This window comes from Equus asinus, chromosome 1 (genome assembly GCF_041296235.1).
Source record: "Equus asinus isolate D_3611 breed Donkey chromosome 1, EquAss-T2T_v2, whole genome shotgun sequence".
NCBI classification, from domain to species: domain Eukaryota; kingdom Metazoa; phylum Chordata; class Mammalia; order Perissodactyla; family Equidae; genus Equus; species Equus asinus.
In genome coordinates, this window is record NC_091790.1 from 178127852 (window position 1) to 178149339 (window position 21488).

The window sequence follows — 21488 nt, forward strand, 5'->3', positions numbered from 1 at the left end:
AAATGGACTTTCTCCTAATATGTGACAAATCTTTATAGAGAATATAGATAGGTGCTTTTCTCTGTTTTCTGACACTATGGTAAGATTACGAACAATAAATATGCTTAATTGGGAATATAATTAAGATAACAAGTGTTTGTTATAATTAAACAGATAAGTTTTGCCTTGAGCTGGCATACACAACTTGCAATTTATTCAGAACTTTCTCATTTTAAAATTATTTCTAATCAGTAACCTATTCCTAAAAAGTATTATTAACAGATTAAAGGATTTAAACGTAAATAATGGAGTCTGAGATAATTTCCTAAAAATGCCATCAGGAAACTTGCCTTACTGGCAATTCACGTTTAGAGCTAAAAACAAGAATGAAGACTCTGCGTACAGGAAGGGATCTGGAGGAGCGCTTAAGGCGATTTATACATCAGGAGATAGGGATGTATCTTCAGACTAATGGTTACTTTGATATTACTTCTCTTTATCAGTAGTTGTATTTTTAATCCCTTATATATGTAAAATGGAAATGTTTTTGCTATTTAATGCTTTATAACAAAAGTTCAAAAAACTAATTGCAATGACATTATAACATAAGATAATTCTGGGCACCTCGAGAAAGAACCTAATGTTGATAACCTTGGCAGGTAAAGATAATAAGGACTAACTTGTGAAACATATTTTTTATTTGCCCAGAATGATAAAAGTACAAGCATTTTATTTAAAAAGCCATAATGTGCCGTGATTCCTGTCCTGAGACACAGGTCATTTTACAAAGGGGCTCTCAATAATGAGATTCAGAGTTTACACATATCTCAAAGCTAATAAATACTAATGACAAAAACATCCCCAAATTTCACAAGGTAATGTCCATCGCACAATAGCGTTCTTGGTTAAAATCAAGGGGGTTAAACAGATAAGGAATAAGGAAGAAGAGGAAGTTAAATTATAAAACTGCATGAAGAAGTAAAAAAAAAATCATAAACTTATAAAGGTTCATTATATTTCCTCGATAATTCCTGAGCACACACAAGACACCACTCTACACACGATAATGGCCCAAAGCATTTCCCCGTAAGAAAAAGATTCCCGTGTAACCTAATATCCTACTAATTATTATGAGTACAGGGATGATTAATTTGGAGAAATACTGCCAAACTATTCTGCAAGTATCAGTCTCTTTCTTGGTCTTGTCTTCTCTCTTTTCTCGACTGTATGCAGTCCAGACTGGGAATAGATTTGACAGGTGGTGGCAGAATAGGTAGGAAGGATGCTGGACAAGCTCTTAACCAGTATGTTCTTTGGAAGCAGGAGATATTAATGATAGGAGTGAGGGCTTTGCAGTCAAGCAAACCTGGGTCAAATCTTGCCTCTGTCATTTACTTACTGTGAGACACTGGGCAAGTTTTGTTTCTTAACTTCTTTATGACTTTGTTTCCTTAACTGTAAAATGGGGATAAGGACATTTACCTCATAGGGTTGTTATAAGGCTTAAATGAGAGAAAGAATTTGGCACTGTACCTGAAACATAATAAATTCTCAATAAATGGTAGTTATTTTTCTTCTTCTAATGATTATTCTTTCTAGCTGACTTCATATGGGATCTTGAGCAAAGCGTGGACTATTGAGTTCATTTGATTGCTCTGATGCTAATACTTTGGAAACTACACAGTTATGAAAGATAATGATGATGATTGATGATAGCAATAATAATAACCATGGTAATAACAATCGTAATGTAGAATAGGAGTAGTTATCATTTATTGACAGCCTAGATGTCACAGGCACTTTTCATAGATTTTTAACCCTCACAAAAACGTCTTTAAGTTAGGTGTCATAACCATTTTACAGTTGAGGAAACTGAGGCTAAGAAAGACTCAAGGATTAATAAGCTAGGATCTAAATTCGGGGCTGATCGATTTCAAAGCCTGTGCCCTTTTCACTTTAATGACTCAGTTACTGAATCTGCAGTAGGTAGGCTCATCCCAGCGTGGAGTCAATAAATATGGTTTTTACTGATATAAAGCTTATTTAAAAACAACAAAGCACACCAACTGATATATGAAAGCACAAAAGAACAACTTGCTAGTGTTGGGAAATAAAGGAAAACTGCTTCTCTGCAACCTGCAATATTGTTTCTTTAAAGGTGAGATTAAGATAAAAATAGAAAGAGATTATATTCTTGAAACTGTTCTTACAATGGTTCTCCACATGTACAAGACAAATCTGGTGAGTGGTAACAAAGCGAGAGCCAACCAGAAAGCCTAGACACACCGTTTAGCACACTGATCGCCTGAATATGGAGAACTCTGGTTACATCACTTAGACTAGAGTCTACAGCCTGGGTCACAAAACGACCCCTGCCCTACAGATTACATATGAACTATGTCAAACCAGTGAGTGTTTTTTTTAAAAAATAGACATCATTTATCATTGATATGCTAAGCTTAGCTTAATAGCTTAAAAAACGGAAACAAATATAACCAAAACATAGTATTCCTCAACCAATGATGACAAATGCCATGCAATCTGAACACATCTGCACAGAACACAGCCAGGCCATGCACTAGCTAACACACCACCAGGAAATAAGTGAGGAATACACACGTGGACTCATATAAAGAAGCCATCCACGAAGGAGTAGAAAAGCTAGGAATCTGTGGAAGATTAAGAGGCAGACTTGGAACTTTTGGAAGAGCTACATTGGGAAGACTGTTGGCGATATTCCTGTAAAGAAACAAACAACGTGGGAAGGGACCACCATAAGCAATAACTACAGACGGCCAGGTGTAAAGTCATAAGGTCAGGATTGAAGAGGCAGACACTCTACGGACACCAGGCAAGATACCTACTTGACAGGCTGCCACGTCTCTTGCTCAAAACCTCTGTGAATTGACTGGGCGATGGAGGACTCCATGAGATCGACGTAGCGGACAACCAAGGGCACAAAGATTTCTTGCAAGTGCTTGTGAAATTTTCCATTACATAAAAGTGCTGAAATAGTCAAGCAGAAACAGTGTTTGTCAGAGGAATAATATCAGGCATTTGGAAAATGTGGGCAAAAAAACCTTTTCTTGAAAAAGTCTGACACAGAAGAACTGATAAAATACAAATGATAATGGATTTTGCTCTTCATATTGAATATTATATCATGAAAATGGATCAAAAAGTATAATTGACCTTCTATATATGGCTGTCAAAACCTCAAATAGATTCTATCTCTATAAAATGTTCCTGGCAGGTGGTTTGTTTCTACTTTTTAAGAGGTTTACTAACACATGAGCCATATAACCACTCGCTGGACATTCAGGAGAGCTGCCGGATCCCCTGAAGGTCTTGATACACCTAAATACAGCAGTTAAACACAGTTACAATCCTTGTGCTATGCTGTGTATCACAAAAGAGCCAAACCTATTCAATTCTAAGAGCTACGCTTGATGATTTCTCAGAGATACAAATGTTTAATGTAGCAGGAGGGGGCCTGTGGCCTCGAGAATGTCTATTCTGATTTATGAACTTTTTAGTTCCTTATGAATTTCCTTTTTAGTCATCCAATTTCCCATGTCTTTAAAAACAGCACATCACATGCAATTTTCAGTGGTCCATTTGCCTTTAATGAACTGTAGTATGGAACATCCTCCCCAAAGCAGGTGCAGAAGTCTTAGAATTTGTGCTACTGGGGCAAGACTGCTGGGCAAGGTGTACCTACCTCCTCCAGAAGATGGATGCCTTCTCTGCACAGGACACAATCTCATTATAATATAGGTCAGTGTTGTAGACTGAATGTCTGTGTTCCTTCCACCCCTGCCAATTCATATGTTGAAATCCTAACTCTCAACATGATCGTACTAGGAGATGGAGCCTTTGAGGGGTGAGTGGGATTAGTACGCTTATAAAAGAGTTCCAGAGAGATCCCTCAACCCTTTTGCCATGTGAAGACATAGCAAGAATTGAGTTGTCTATGAAGTTCCGATTTTTTGGAGCACGTGGCCAAGGGTGGAAGCACAGAAGGTGGTTAGTGCTCAGTTCTTTGCTGCAACAGACCAGGTGAAGGATGATGACGGTGGTGGTGACTTGGATGAGAGTGGCAGAGGTGGAAGATGGCAGAAGCCTCTCAGTATTCCCGCTCTCTTTTATGGATTTGAATAGCCGTATATGCTTATAGTTATTAAATCTACTTACTAACAACTCTAATAGTGTTATTGTCCTATAAAATACTCAGCTAAATATGCCAATTTCTCACATAATCTTCTTCAGGATAAAAATAATCAGAAAGCCTAAATAGTGTTTTAAAACTTGGGCAAAGTATGTGACGCTTACAAATTCCCACTACAGATTACTTTAATCAAGTGATTCTGAAATTTTTCAGAGGCTGGAAAACTACAGACATGTGAAAATAGAGTAGGAAGTAATTCTAAATACAGAAGGAACAAAAATATTGTTTTTTTTTCCTATCTCTAGCTCATATGGTTTAGTACTTTTTGTGGTTAATCTTTTCTGGCTATCTACATGCTAAAAGATTTCCTATTAATGTGGGAAGGATAATCATATTTAAAGATAATCCTAATGTTATCCTAATGATGTTTTCATTAGCACACTGAAAGAAGCTTTATTTATTCCTGGAGATTCAATCATAGAGCTAGACAGTACTATAGATCATGTAATTCAGTCCTTTTATCAAATGTCACCCAAATAAGGATGGTGAACATTAAGTAAGAAATATTCTCATTCAAACCATCTAAATCATTGTGGTAAACAAATAAAAAAATACACCCAAATCTTAATTTATTGGTTCTCCACTTAAGAACTCTCTATCTCCTCCTTGCCAGCATTTTTGGAGTGTCGATCATGGTGGCAAGTCCTTTAAATGTACTCTCTTATTTAATCTTCACAAAAACTCTATGAGGGAAGCACTATTATTTTTTTTCAATCTTATCAATAAGGAAACTGAGACAGAGAATTCAGGACACTTGCCTAAGGTCATTTAGTCATTAGAGAGTAGAACAAGGATTCGATATCAGAGACCCCTCTTAACTTCTATAGATTATACCATCATCCTTCAATTTACATTACCATAAACTATTATCTGTCTATCCGTCTATTCATACACCCGTCCAATATACCAGCAGCACATCAGCATCTTTTAAGACCTAGAAACGTAGATTATTTTAAGTCAAAAAAATCTTGCAAGTGACAAACACATTATATTATATCTTAGATGAACTATATGTTTTCAGAATTGGAATTTGAAAACCCACTTATAACAAAAAGTCAAGAGCTTGAGCAAAACTTTATATTCAATGAACTGAAAACTAAATTAACACTGCGAAAATATTCAATATGCTTATATTACCCATTGAAAGCTGGATAATTTTACATTGGTGTTCAGCTAGACTGTATGCCTAGGCCTTAATTTATACGGCCTACTAATAAACAATGTAAAGAACCTTAGGCTCTACATATTGATAGGTTCTGTTAAGCACTGTCATTATTTTTAACTATACCAAGACCAAAACAGATACTTATGTAATAAATTATTACAACTACAAATGAGCACTCTACCTCATCAATTCAAATGCTATTTAGTTTGTTAAAAGAGGTAGCATATAATCCCACTCAATATTATTACTAACGTTATAATGATTCTAAGAGTAAGTAGTAGTTGACTCAAATGTATTTCTAGCAACAGCTCTCTTTTTTAACACACTTGATAAGCACTGAATTCATTATCTTGTTCAATAAGTCTGCTTCTCTTCTTATATTCCCATCCTAGGAGTGAAAACAGAGATTGTCCGCCTGATCACTAGACCAGCATCCTGAAAGTTGTACTACAGGCCTTTCCTTCACTTCCTACATCCACTTAGTAATCAAGAACTGAGTATTTTATATCCTTATTATCCTAACACATCCCATTCCTCTCTTCATCACCACTGCTCTTGTGCTATTTCCAGCCTTCTCATCTCAGCCTTGACTAATGCGATAAGCTCTTAGCTGATCTTCAGACTCCTAATTTTCCCTCTGCCAATCCATCTCAAAATCTCAAGCAGAGGACTTCCTAAAATATAAAACTAATAACATTCCTTCCAAAGATTATAATCCTTTAATGGATCATCAGGACAAACTCTAAAAGCCTTAGTATGGTATGAAAGCCACCCATGATGTGTCTTAAAATGACCTCTCTGGCTCATTTCTGTTGCCTAACACACCTCCTCCTTCCTGTGGTCCAGCCAAATGATTTTCATGGTTCAGCTGAAGTATACACTTACTCCTCCAACCTTTCTCAAAATGCTTCGTTCTGCTGTCCCCTTGTCCAGTTACCGGTTTTCCCCGTTTACTTTCTACCCTGTACAGGTTTCTACTGCGATCCAAGCTATACTTCTGCACAAGTGCACGTCTGCACTTGTCTCCCTGTGGGTTGCAAGGTCCTTGAGGTAGGGACTATGTCTGTATTCCTAGTATCCAGCAAAGTCCCTGGCCCCGAGCAAGTGTTCAAATGTTTGTTGAATGAATGATTACTTGGATATAATATTAATCATAATGGATACACTATTATTCATGAAACTGTATAAGAACTTACTGAGACCTGCGTATCTCTTCATATTTTATATAAAATATATGGCATTGAGTAATCCTGTTAGGGGAAATCCTATTTTTTTTCTTTTATTATTTTTGAGGAAGATTACCCCTGAGCTAACATCTGCTATGAACCCTACTCTTTTTGCTGAGGAAGACTGGCCCTGAGCTTACATCTGTGCCCACGTTCCTCTATTTTATATGTGGGATGCCTGCCACAGCACGGCTTGATAAGCAGTGCTAGGTCTGTGCCCGGGATCTGAACCTGCAAACCCTGGGCCGCTGAAGCGAAGAGCATGAACTTAACTGCTACGCCACCAGGCCAGCCCCAGAAAGCCTATTTTTGACCCATATGTCCAAGATCAGACTGCTGAACATTCTACTGGATATGAATATTGGCTATTTTATGTCTCCTATTTTAACGAATGTAGCTAAGGGAGAATTTTCTCTGTTCAGTTGTGACTCTTGATAGCAAACTATTACATCCTGTGGAGTTAGAGAAAATGGAGATTTCTTATATTTCCAAAGACCTGTCACAAATGTTGAATTCTGGCCAAAAGTCTGCTCATGATTCAGGAGCGTGTTTCTTTTTATTTTTCAAAAATCAAATTATAAATCCATATTTCAAAGTTTTAGAAAACTGGAAGTTGGCGGTATTATTTCTTTGGTAATTAGATTCAGGAAAGTGGAGGAGGGAGAGGGAAAGAAGGAGGGGAAGGGATGCAGAGATGGAGAGAGAAAGAGAGGAAGTGGAGAAATGAGAAAATACACATAGAAGGGGAAAGAAAAGAGGAGATTTGGTTTCAAAAGGCAAGACCACAGAAACATATGCTATACTATACTCACAGATGTAAATGTGTGCTCTTTTTTCTCAATTGCTCATATGTAGCCCCAGGCAACAGAAAGAGTGCTTATATCTTCTCCAGATGGTTTAATAAAGATAGGCTATGATTTGAGGCTGCCAATGGCTACAAGATACCCATTTTAATAGCTCATTGGAAGAGGCAACTTCTCAGCATGGCCTCATCCAAGAATGCTTCTGACCTTACACCTGAGGTGTGGAAGTAGAAAGGACTGCTCAGAAGGAGTCTCAAATAGTGGGACATAAGTCGAGGACCAGTATCTGTTTTGCTTTGATAAAAATAATCGTTTATTCCAAAAGATTCCATGTTTCCTAATATCACCTTGTCAGAAAATAATAAAGCATCAATGACATCAAGCCCAATGGTACAATTAGAAATGACACAAAGAAAGCAAAAGGCTTAAATAAAAGGTAAACTAGGGATGCAGATGTGCCCAATTATTTTGAGCATCCCAATAATTAATAAACTAGTGTTGACTATTTACATACCAAAAAGAGTCTTACATTTACAAAAGTACTTGTCATAGGCTTATAACAGTAAGATTTCAACAGAGAATTTAAACTATGATCCAATTAATAACAATTACTGAGACAATAATCACTGTGTAAATGAAGAATAAGTAGGTAAGAGAACTTATGTATTGTTTTTAGGGTAAAAATATGCTGTTGACTCCTGAGCCCACATAATCAAAAAATTTTATATTGTGCTGCCCCCTTCCAATTAGTCAGCACCAGCAGACTACTAGGAGGAATAATTTTCTCCCCTAAAATTCTAATTAGGCACCCATGACCAGCAAGACAAACAAACACCACCAATCACAATAAAAACAACAGACTTTGCCATAAAACAATTACTCAAGGGACTACAAATTGTATCAATACTAAACAATGCAAGCAGAGTGGATTAAGATATAAAATTAATAGGTCACTCTCCATGTGACAAATGCATATAACAAGGATCCCCACTCCAGGAAATACGAATACGGGCTTCAGGAGAAAAGTCAGGAGAGCTGCAGGCTAGAACAGCATTATGCAAAAGGGAAAACACAAACCAAGCAAAAAGTCCCTTGAGATCTAGGAATAGCACCCAGCCAAGAATCAGGCACATTACGTAGGCACTCAATAAAAGTCTGTTTATTGAATAAATATCAATAAAAATCCACCCCCTAAAGGAAACTCTGAGAGTATCCCATTGAAGTTTAAGCAGAAAACTCATTGGGTCTTAGTCTTCCTTTAACGAAAAATTTGATAAGTAATTTTGTAAGTTTGGTAATTAATTTATACTATACTATCATAGTAACCTCCTAAAACCACACCCAACTCTTCCTTTCCCCTCAGGGCACTTGTTAAAAAACAGATATTCATCCATCCATCCGTTTATCCACCTCTCTCTCCACCTAACTAGAGATAGAAGGTAACAAGGAGTGAGAGTACTGATGTTATTATATTTCTTACTTTTTGGGAAACAAAAACAAATCCAAGTTTAAAACTATAATTAAAAATGTCACAGTATAGTACACATAACTGAGTTATGTTTCTACAGTCTATTGCGTATAGCAGTAGATAGTGCGTATATGTCCATATCCTCCACTAGATTACATGCTTTTTGAGGGCAGGAATTGTTTTTTATCCCTGTATCTGCAAGGTGACTGGGATTTGTAAATCGTAGGCATTCAGCACCTGTTTCTTGGAGAATTAATTCAGGAAAAAAAATCAACATAAACATTAACCAAGGCTGAGGGCAAAGATAAACAAAGTCTCTTGGTCCAGTAGTTCTCATGCTGTCTCTTATGAGACTGACATTAAAGCCAAACGGAAAAGTCTGTAATTCTATTCCAGTTACATACAGCCTTCTGATCTTTGGGTTATGTCCCATACTACTTGCCCCCATAATGGAAACAACTGAGTATGGCTGTAACATGATTGACAGTGCTCAAATGTGGGGCTCCTGTGCTCATGGCCTTCAGGAATTGCAGATGCTTCTGCAAATCTACTGTGAAGGACACATAGGCACCTTAAGAGCAGGTGATTTTCTTTAGGCCCTAGGTTCTAAGAAAATATAAATAGCAGATTAAAATTTTAAAATGTCTACATGTAGTAAAAAAACCAGAGCGGTACTGTGGAATTCAATTAAAAAAAGCTAGTGCCTCCTTGCTTTTATATTTCTTTTACTACACTGGTCAGTAAAACAAATTCTGATGTACAATTTTGAATTCAGTGAACTCTGGGGATTGGAGTTAAATACACTCTCACATTTTAGTGGTCATTTCATCATCTGTAAAAGTGCCTATCTATGAAACTAGGCTGGCGCACAGCCCTGCTATAATCTAGAAGTCATATTCTTTCTCCATTGTTCCTGGTATATGTTTGTATAGATATAGCTACAAGCACCAATTCGTGAATTTCAGATACACAGCTCATTTAAGCACTTGAGGTAGAATAACACGCAGGCGTCAGCCCTCTATATTTCAAAGCTTGAAGATTAACCTAATATACAATATGGTGACCTAACAGTTCTTCATTTGAAAGAAATCTGAAAAATAATCTCTGATACAGCCTAAGTGTGAGAATAACCCAGCGGGATTTCCACCCCTTCATTTCTTAATGAGTTTTTTGATAATGAGAGGTGACTTTGCCAGTCACTCTGGGCTCTATTATGGCTAATTTGACTCCACTTCACTCTCCTTGTTAATTATTAACACTAGCCTTTTTATCCTCATGAGACCACATTCCAATTTTTCTTTTTTCGATTTTTATGAGCCCATCTTTATGAAGGTGAAAGTCTTGGAGAAAAGGTTTTCACTTAGTGTAGAGCCCGGACATTTATTATTCGTTTAGGCAGAGACGCTGTGACATTGATTACATAAGCACGGGTGTTCTTCGGGATGGCTTTAATGTGCTAGCAATGTGAAAAGGCCGTTAATTAAAGAAGAAGCACCGTGGTATTTTTCACTTGGGAATCAGTTCCCAATAGAATGGTCATTTGCCACTTGCTAGCATATCCACAGATTAAAAGGTGACTAGCTCCGAGGGTTTGCCTTTCACTAGTGCTGAAAGAAATGATTTGTGCCATTTGCAGATGGCTTTCATTTGTCAGAAGCGGTCACTTGCCATATCTATTATCGACAGGACAAATGTGGATAATAGTATGCAAAGATAGAATCTATTTTTACCAGCTTTATAGTCATTCAGCAACATTTAACTATCGTGCTACTTGCTTCATTATGAAAACATTTATTTTCCCTCAGTTTTACTACATCTCTTTTTCAAAATTATTTCCTTAGATACCATTGAAAGTGATTACCCACCTAATTATCTCTTTAGATGTGGGGAGTGGATCAGGGTGGAGGGAGGCAGAGGGGAGGGGCAAGCAGGAACTCAGTCTTTTTTGGACAGACACGAAGGAGCCTGAGTTTGTTTTCATCATCGGTCCTGCTCTGGGAATCAGTGGGCAAATCTGCGGGGGCGGGAGAATGGGGACAGTCGCTGAAACTGTGGTGCAGCTGGTACTTTTCCCTTGAGGAAAACCATATTTCATCTCCAAGGGTTCTTAAGGCTACGACTCATCTTAATCATGACCAACTGTTAGAAAAGACACAAGCCCTAGACAAGAGTTTTTTCCCCTCCTTAAAATAGAAACCAAATTTGCTGTCTTGAATCCCTTTCCCCACTAATTAGTTCGGTCCCTGGAATTCTCATCACAGACGTTTCCTAACATACATGCTGAGACAATCTACACCTTTATCTGGTCCTTTCCCTACCCTTTAACTAACGCTCTTCCTCGGCCCTCACAACTCAAGGCCTTTATAAACATTTTCTGAGGTAAAAATACAAGTTCAAGGAATCTTCTATCTTTCTTAAAAAGATATTACTTTATAAATGTCCTAGAATCTGCTTTTGTTACCGTAGACTGAGACTGAGCGGGGACCAAGTGATCAGGACCCATTTCACCTCTGTCCCTGACTCCTGTCAGCAAGTCCCCGCCCGGGCACATCACCTCTCAGGGATTTAGTTTCTTCTGCTGGAAAATAAAGAAATTTGTCTAAGATCCCTTCCACTCTCCAAAAGATAAACATCTATTTTTAAATATCAAAGCCTAAAAGATTTTAACAAAAGAAAGATGGTAAACAACGAGTGGGGACATCTAAATTATTCATTAAAAAACAAAAACATTTCAGCTATTAAGTTTTCAAGGCACAAATAAAGTGCAAATTCTAACTAATATCTCCATTAATTGGAGACACGTTAGTAATTTTTATTTTGGAAAAGCAAACGGAAGTATTCAACATTATTAGTAATAAATTACAACCACTTAAAAATCTATATCAAATTAGTGGTATAGCATATGTGGGGATAACAGTAAGCACTTTTATTCAGCAAATTATCTCCCATTCCATGATTGGACATTTCAGAGCAATCTTTTCCTACCTTACCCCTGGCTAGATAAAGTTTTAATTAATCAGAATTGGGACTGTAACTCTAATTGGGTCAACACGGTCCTGTCGTGCCATGGCAGTGATGTAAGGATCTTTCTTTCAAGGCGGGTTTAAAGGATAGAAGTTTTATGTTTTCCCAAAAGCTTTCTGAAAGGACAATTTGGGTGCAGCTATAGGTTGACATTTAACATCTGAACTGAATTCCCTAAATCACCATCGGAATATCTCAGGAATTTAGTAACACATACAGAATTATTAACAATATTCTTCATTATTGTCAAAGGTGGTATTAATCACAAAAAAATTTATGTTTTACCAACTGCTGAGATATTACTCAGTGTTCTTGGCTTTGGATAGTAACTTGCGAGTTTGAGATGAAAGTCACTACATTCTGCTTCAATTCCCCAGACCACATTATAGTCCCAATACCAAAAGGAAATTATGACACTGGGGAACTTTTCTATTTACCTCCACTCCATAGAAGAGCTGTTTTTCTCTGAAATAATTGATGTTTTCTAAAATCTGTTAATCACTGCAAAATCGAAGCCAAGTTCTAGACTTACCTCCCAAATTGATAGTACTCAAAAGAGATGAGTAATAAATGCTTCTGTGTTTTGAGTAACGTACATCAAAATAACATAAAACAACACTTTACGCATTTAATAGAAGCCAATGTTATAGAAATTATTTAAATCAGGAGGGGAATATGAAACTCTTTTGAATTAAATATTTGCAAGTCTGGCTGAAAATCAAATTTCTGCTATTCTCATTTTAGTGTTCCTTTTTCTATAATTCTCATACATTCATACTTGTAATGTAAGAGCTCTTCTTAAAAATAAATATTTGCGGGCTGGTCTGGCGGCACAGCAGTTAAGTTCGAATGTTCCGCTTTGGTGGCCCAGGGTTTGCTGGTTTGGATCCCAGGTGCGGACATGGTACCACTTGTTAAGTCATGCTGTGGCAGGCACCCCACATAAAAAAATAGGGGAAGATGGGCACGGATGTTAGCTCAGGGCCAGTCTTCCTCAGGGGGGAAAAAAAAAGAGGAAGATTGGCAGCAGATGTTAGCTCAGTGCTAATCTTCCTCAAATAAACAAATAAATAAATAAATACTAAAAGATGCTAATTCATTGGAGTTGCAGTAGAGGTTCCCCAAGAAAATTCCTAACATCTACAATGTTTGTTTTCTTCATAAAATAAATTCTAATATATTGAATAAGTTAAATAATTCATCTTTACTGAGTATGAACTTAATAAATACCTCATCTTTGAATAAATTCCAAACTAACTCTATGATCAACTCTTGAGTTTTCATGCAAATAGGGAAGCAGTGTTAGAAATAATCCTATACTTATTTATTCTCATTTAGGGACTTAATGTATACTATGTGTATTTATTTTTGGCAGGTTTACTGTTCTATATTTGTCTTAAAATAATATTAAACCTGATGTAATTTTTCTTAGCAGAAACTGAATGATGATAATGATGATAAGAGACTAGGAAAGGCAGAGGGTTATCCAAAGTCTGCTAGCTGACAGGAGGGAACCAAACTGGAACTTAAAACCTGGCTGAGGAGAATTTGCAGAAGGAATGATTCACATATGGATTATTGAGTGTGGGGTTAGCAACTTCTGAGAGCAGACATTGTGGCTGAATCTGAAGTAGGAATTGTAGCTTTGCTCCTGGACTTTGCAATAAGATTTTTTGGAAGTGAAATTGGATAGGAGAATGAACAAGATGGTCAAAAGAATTAAGACTGAAACTTTAACAGACTAATATCTGTAATATTTATTTAGCACCTATTATACGTGAGCTACTCTCTTATTTAATCCTTACCATCAATGACAACTGTAGGTACTATTATTTTCCTTCTTTTATAGACGAAGAACCTAAAGTTTACAGAGGTTAAGCCACTGTCAAAGGTCAAGTAGAAAGTGGCAGAGATATATGAGAATCTGTCTGGCACCAAAGTCCATGTATTAATTAGTGCAACACGATGCCTCTCTCACTATAACAGAGGTTCTTAACCTGGTGTCCAAAATCTGGATGTCCATGGGGAGTCTGATACTACACCCAGTTTCATATCTACGTGGATTCTTTTTCCAGTAAAACAACTGCAGCTTTATCACGGACTCAAAGGGATGAATAACCAAAGAAAGTTAAGAAATGATGGACTAGAGTGATGAACAAAACCAATAGAGTAATTTTTTAATACATGAAGATAAATGTAAAAATAAGGATTTACACATAAACCTAGAAGTACGTAGTAGTAATGTTCTGGAAAGAGAGCAGCAAAAAGATTTGTAGCTTTAAACACAGCAAGTTTGAAATGTATCAACAGTGTGACAAAGTTCCTGGGAGAGTTAGAGCAGCTGGGGGCTGCAGGAAGACAGAGGAGACGGAAGGCAGCTCTCATCGGGGTCTGGGCTACTCAGCTCACATTGCGCTCACTGTGTTCTCGGCACCACACTCCAGAGCAATACTAAAAAACGGATTCAGGTCTATTCAGATGAAGGTGATAAGAATGGTCATAGGCTCAGAAATGCTATCATGGGAGGAAAAACTGAATGACCTGGGAATAATGGCTTGGAGAAGGAAATATGAAACAGATGAAGACTGTTACATTGATCAAGTAGAATTAGTCAGAACCAAAGGTTAGGAGGAGGCAGAATGCAAGTAGGTTTACGATTAGATTAACTGTATAGAACAGGGAGTTAGTGACCCCATGATCATTGCAAGTGTTGAAGCAAAGGCTGTCAGTAGTAACCAAACTTGGGTTTAACGGAAACTTTAAACAATCATCATAGGAAAGGCCCAAGAATCTGTATGCTAACAAATGCCCCTCTAAAATCCTGATGAAAAACTGTGTTTGTACTGGCTGCTAGAAGACCATGGACCAGAATAACTGTGAAAGTTATTACCGCATTGGGAAAGAAGTCTCAAGAGAGAATCTTCACGTTCTCTTTAATTTCTAAGTACTGAGAGAGCAAACCATACCACAGAGCAATATTACACTCTCTTCTATAGAACTCAAACTGTCTCAGGCAAACAGTATCATCACAATGCATGTTAGGAGAAGCCTTAACATAACATGATTTCTAGAATAACGATAAATTTCTAAGGTGTCTTTCAGAGACATAAGTATTTTTAAGTGCTTTAGGAATGTTAACCTTTGAAGATCTTTTGATTCACAGATACAATGAGAAGAGCACCTATGTTATCAGTTCTCAATAAAGGCGGGAAGCTAGGAATAAGAGGAATTTCAGAGGCCAATGGAGCAATGTGGGAGTGTTGCTGGTCTCCCACAATCCCTGGCCTGACATATTCAGGGAGGCTGAGCAAATGTTGTTATCTATGTCAACTCTTGTTGGGTGAGTGTGAGAGCTCTGTAAATACATAATAACACACACAGCAGTCTCCCCATCCTTCCCCATTTGACATACTAAAGAAAATGCAAGTGCTTACTGTCATTTCTGAGGAAATTATTAAGCAGTTGGAAAAGAGGAAAACTATCCCAGGAGTCTTGTGGTTGAGCCTCTAGTGCAGTATCCATATCCACTGTGAATAAAGCCCAAAATTTCTCTGCATGCTCTGCCAATAAATCGGGCCACCAGGCAAAGGCCTACAAAAGGAAGAAGAAATAATGTAAACATAGATTACTTGTCAAAAACATACACTAATATGGTGCCCCTTGAAAACATGTCAGTAAAAGTGAAATTGTAGTAGAATGTTGTAGAGTATGATACCAAATGTTTTAATATTTCTACTAACAGAAAGAAGAAATTTTGAAAATAAATACACCAAAACATTCACAGTAGTCATGTTTAAATTATTAGATACAAGGAAATTTTTTTGGTTTTACAAATTTTTCAAATTTCTAAAATTGAAATTCTAAATTAAACATGGTTTTTTTTAAATAAAGCAATGAATGTCATTTTACATTTTAATTCTATTTTAGATTTGATATTTTATTCAACGATGTCAAATTTGCTTATTATTTAAATGCATACCTATATAATTTATTCTCACATTTAAAAAATACTACCTTTTACTTGTAGTATTTTTTTTAATGAATCTAAGTTCTAAAGCTAAAACACACTTTCATTGAGAGTGATTTCCTGATCTTCCAATGTAAATTAGGTTCTCGTAGACATCTCTCTGATGCATGTTATTTTTATTTCACGGGTCTTAGCATTGCATATGGGACTACATATATGAATTTTTTTTTTTAATAAAGAATTTTTTTTAAGTCTTTTTTGCTTTTCTTTTTTTTTAAGATTTTTTTTTCCCTTTTTCTCCCCAAAGGCCCCCAGTACATAGTTGTATATTCTTCATTGTGGGTCCTTCTAGTTGTGGCATGTGGGATGCTGCCTCAGCATGGTTTGATGAGCAGTGCCATATCTGCGCCCAGGATTCGAACCAACAAAACACTGGGCCGCCTGCAGTGGAGCACGTGAACTTAACCACTCAGCCACGGGGCCAGCCCCCATATACGAATGTTTTAATGTCTGCCTCTTAAATTAGACTACAAACACTAGAAAGACAAGTCTGTGTCTGTTCTGTTTATTACTTTATACTCAGATAGGCATTTTCTAATGTCTTTTAGGTAATGGAAAGAATCACTTTAAAAAATCTCTGTTTAGGTGGGTGAAAATAATATTTGCTTTCTAGAAAGTTCTTGAAAATAATGTGGCCTGACTATAAACCACAGCACCAAGCCTGTAAGCTCATGGATCCCAGAAGCAGGCTACAAGCCCATGGACCCTAGCAGCAGCCCCACCTGCTCATGGTCCCTGCCAGCCCACGCACCCATAGATCCCAGCAACCAGTCCACCCAGACTCTCTGGCTTGGCTGACTGTTGAATGATTTTCACAGTGGAAGCTAGTCCGCGAAGACTGGAAGAGGTGATTGCTTCTCCAAATGCACAGACGCCAATGCAAGGCTACAAGGATCATAAGAATCAAAGAAATATACCACCAACAAAAGAACAAAACAAAGCCCCAGTAACCAACTCCAAAGAAATGAAGATCTACAAACTGCCTGAAAGAGTTCAAAAATCATCTTAAAGAAGCTCAGTGAGCTATAAGAGAATAAGACAAATAAATGAAATCAAGAAAACAATATATGAAAAAAAATGAGAAGTTCAACAAAGAGACAAACAATAAAAAAGAACCAAACAAATATTCTGGAGCTGAAAAATACAATGACTAAAAGAAATTCAATAGAGAACTTCAATAGTAGATTTGATCAAGCAGAGGAAAGAATCAGTGAACTTGAAGACAAGTTATTTGAAGTTACCCAGTCAGAGGAACAAAAAGAAAAATGACTGAAAAAGAGTGAAGAAAGCCAATCGAATTTACAGAACGTCTTCAAGCAAACCAATGATATGTATTATGGGAGTCCCAGAAAGAGAAGAGAAAAACAAAGGGGCAGAAAGATTATTTAAAGAAATAGTGGCTGAAAATTTCCCAAATCTGGAGAGGGAAATGGACATCTAGATTAACGAAGCCCAAAGGACACCAAATGGATTGACCCAAGAGGTCCATACTAAGATACAGTATAATTAAATTGTCAGAAGTCAAAGAAATAATTTAAAAGCAACAAGAGAAAATTGAATCATCGTATACAAGGGAACCCCCTCCCCTCCTAAGACCAATAGCAGATTTCTCAGCAGAAATCTCGGAGGCTTAGAGAGAGTGGTAAGATACATACAAAATGCTAAAGAAAAAACTGTCGACCAAGAATACTATACTCAGCAAAACTCCTTTAAAAATGAAGAAGAGAAAGACTTTCCCAAACAAAAACTGAGCAAGTTCATCACCACTAGACCTACCTTACAAAAAGTGCTAAAAGGAATTCAAATTGAAACAAAAGGATGCTAAAGAGCAACACAAATCTATATGAAAGTATAAACCTCACTGGTAAACATAAATATATAGATAAATGCTAATGTTATACTGTAATGGTGGTGCATAAATCACTTTTAACCCTAGTATAAAATCTAAAAGAGAAAAGTATTAAAAATAACTATTACTACAAAAATTTGTTAATGGATACATAGTATAGACAAAGTAAATCCTCACATCAATAACATAGTGTGTATGTGTGGGAAGTAAAAGTATAAGGTTTTCGTATATGATTGAATTTAAGTTATCAGTTTAAAATAGACTGTTACAAGCTCTTGAGTCCAGTTGAGAGGTAAGTCTTTACTTATCAACAATTACTTTAAATGCAAATGGATTAAACCCCCCAATCAAAAGACAAAGACTGCTGAAGGGATAAAACAACAAGATCCAAGTATATGCTGCTTATGAGAGACTCTAGATTTAAGGATACACCTAGGCTGAAAGTGAAGGAATGGAAAAAGATATTCCATGCAAATGGTAACCCAAAGAGAGCAAGATGGCTATATTTACATCAAATAAAATAGACTTTAAGTCAAAACCTGTCTCAAGAGACAAAGAAGGTCATTATATAATGAAGAAAGGGTCAATCACCAGGAAGATAGAACAATTATAAATATATATGCACCCAACATCACAGCATCTAAATATGCAAAGCAAACACTGACAGATCTGAAAGGAGAAATGGATAGCAATGCAATTACAATAGGAAACTTAATACTGCACTTTCAATGATGAACATATCACCCAGACAGAAAATAGCAGACTTGAACAACACTATAGACCAAATGGACCTAATAGACATAAACAGAACATTCCCCTATCGGCAGCAGACTACACATTCTTCTCAAGCACACACACAACATTCTCCAGGATAGATCACATGGCTAAGTGAAAAAAAAAAAGTCAACAAATTTAAGAAGATGGAAATCATCCCAAGTATCTTTTCCAACAGCAATGGAATGAAATTAGAAATCAATAACAAAAGGAAAACAGAAAAATTCAGATACATGTAGATTCAACAAGACAGTCTTCAGCAACCACTGAGTCAAAGAAGAAATCAAAAGGGAAACAGAAAATATCTTTAGACAAACAAAAACAAAAACACAACATACCAAAACTTATGGGACAGAGTAAGAGCAATACTAAAAAGGAAGTTTACAGCAATAAACCCCTATATAAAGAAGACAGACATCAAATAAACAACCTAATGTTACACCTCAAGGATCTAGAGAAAGAAGAACAAACTAAGTCTGAAGTTTGGAGAAGAAAGTAAGTAATAAAGATTAGAACATAAATAAGTGAAATAGAGAATGGAAAAATAATAGAAAAGATCAATAAACCTAAAGTTGGTTTTTTGAAAAGATAAACAATATCAACAAACCTTAGTTAGACTAACAAAGAAAAAAGGAGAGAAGACTCAAGTAAATAAAATCATAAATGGAAGAGGAAAAATTACAACTGACATCAAAGGAACAAAAAAAGATGATGAGACTATTATGAACAACTGTACATTAACAAATTGAACAACTTAGAAGAAATAGATAAATTCCTGGAAACATACAGCCCATCACGACTAAATCAAGAAGAAACAGAAAACTTGAACAGACCAAAAACAAATAAATAATTTGAATCAGTCATCAAAAACCTCCCAAAAAGAACAGCCTGCAGGACTAGACGACACAAATTCTTCCAATCCATGAACACCAGATGTCTTTCCACTATTTGTGACTGCTTTACCTTCTTTCATCAGTGTTTTATATTTTTCAGTGTACAAATCTTTAACCTCCTTGGTTAAATACATTTCTAAAAACTTTTTCTGATGCCACTGTAAATGAGATTGTTTCTTAATTTCCTTTTTGGATAGTTTGCTGTTGGTGTACAGAAATGCCGTTGATTTTACATCCTGCAATTTTGCTGAATTTGTTCATTAGTTGCAACAGCGTTTTTTACAGAGTTTTTATGGTTTCCCCACACAAAAGCACATCATCTGCAGAGATAATTTTACTTCCACATCTCCAGTGTGGGTGCCTTTTGTTTCCTTCTCTTGCCTGATTGCTCTGGAATGGATTTCCAGCACTACGTTGACAAAAGTGGCGAGAGTGGACATCCTTGCTATATTCTGGGAATATACTGCTACATTAGAGGGAAAATTTTCAGTTTTTCACCACTGAGTTATGATGTTAACTGTGGGCTTTTCACATAAGGTCTTTACTGTGTTCAGGTTAAGTACCTTCTATACCTAATTTGTTGAGAATTTTTATCATGCAAAGTGTTTAATTTTGTTAAATGCTTTTTCTGCATCTACTGAGATGATCACGTAATTTTTATCCTTCTTTCTGCTAATGTAGAGTATTACAATGATCTATTTGTGTATGTTGAACCATTTTTGTAACCAAGTGAGATTTATGAGCCTTTTAATATGCTGTGGAAATCGATGTGCTAATATTTTGTTGAGGATTTTCACATCCATGTTCATCAAGGATATTGGCTTGCAGTTTTCTTCTCTTGTAGTGTCTTTGTCTGGCTTTGATATCAAGGTGATGCTGTCCTCATAAAATGAGTTTGGAAGCATTCCCTCTTCTATTTTTTTTGAAAGAGTTCAAGAAGGATTGTTCCTAGGCTTTTCTTGATGAGAGATTGTTGATTACTCATTCAAATTACTTACTTGTTGGTCGTTCATTCAAGTTTTTTTTTTTTTTTTGATTCAGTCTTGATAGGTTGGATGTTTCTAGGAATTTATCCATTGTTAAAATGTCCATACTACCCAAAACAATCTATAGATTCAATACAATTGTTATTAAAATTCCACCGGCATTTTTCATAGAAATAGAAAAAACAATCCTAAAGTTCATATGGAACCACAAAAGGCCCCAGATAGCCAGAACAATCTTAAGAAAGAACAACAAAGCTGGAGACATCACATTTTTTTATTTCAAAATATATTACTAAGCTATGGTAATCAGAACAATATAGTGCTGGCATAAAAACACACGCACAGACCAATGAAACAGAATAGAGAGTTCAGAAATAAACCCATGCATATATGGTCGACTAATCTTTGACAAGGCTGCCAAGAATACATGATAAGGAAAGGAGAGTCTCTTCAATAAATGGTGCTGGGAAAACTGGATATTCACATGTAAAACAATGAAACTAGACCCTTATCTTACATCATACACAAAACTCAACACAAAATGGATTAAAGACTTAAATGTAAGACTTGAAACTGTGAAACTCCTGGAATAAAACATATGGAAAAATCTTCTTGACATTGGCTTCAGCAATGATTTTTTGGATATGACACAAAAGCTCTGATGAAAAAAGCACAAATAGATAAATATGACTACATGAAACTAAAAAGCTTCTGCACAGCAAAGGAAGCCATCAACAAACTACAAAGGTAACCTACGGAATGGGAGAAAATATTTGCAAAAAATATATCTGATAAAGAGTTAATATCCAAAATATATAAAGAACTCCTACAACTCAGTAGCAGAAAACCCCAAATAACTTGATTAAAAGATAGATAAAGAACTTGAATAGACATTTCTCCAAAGAAGACTTACAAATGGCCAACAGGTATATGAAAAGGTCCTCAACATCAATAATCATAATGTGATTTTCAAATGCAAATCAAAACCACAGTGAATTATCACCTCACACCTGTTAGGATAGCTATTATAAAAGAAACCAAAGATAAATTTTCTTGAGAATGTAGA

At 36.3% G+C, this 21488-nt stretch overlaps 1 protein-coding gene across 10 annotated transcripts in view; it reads right to left on the reverse strand.

Annotated features, from left to right (window-relative positions):
* The window catches only part of CADPS2 (calcium dependent secretion activator 2), a 496507-nt gene that overhangs the window by 58493 nt on the left and 416526 nt on the right, over positions 1 to 21488 (reverse strand). For 6 of the 10 annotated variants that reach the window (XM_070512671.1, XM_070512650.1, XM_070512643.1 and 3 more), the window contains 3 exons: positions 15328 to 15484; positions 2844 to 2985; positions 2599 to 2718 (listed from right to left, as the gene is read on the reverse strand). In XM_070512671.1, the coding sequence (XP_070368772.1) occupies positions 2599 to 2718; positions 2844 to 2985; positions 15328 to 15484 (419 nt within the window). The remainder of the gene's footprint in view (positions 1 to 2598; positions 2719 to 2843; positions 2986 to 15327; positions 15485 to 21488) is intronic. The other 4 variants (XM_044759580.2, XM_044759476.2, XM_044759360.2 and 1 more) reach the window with 1 other exon arrangement.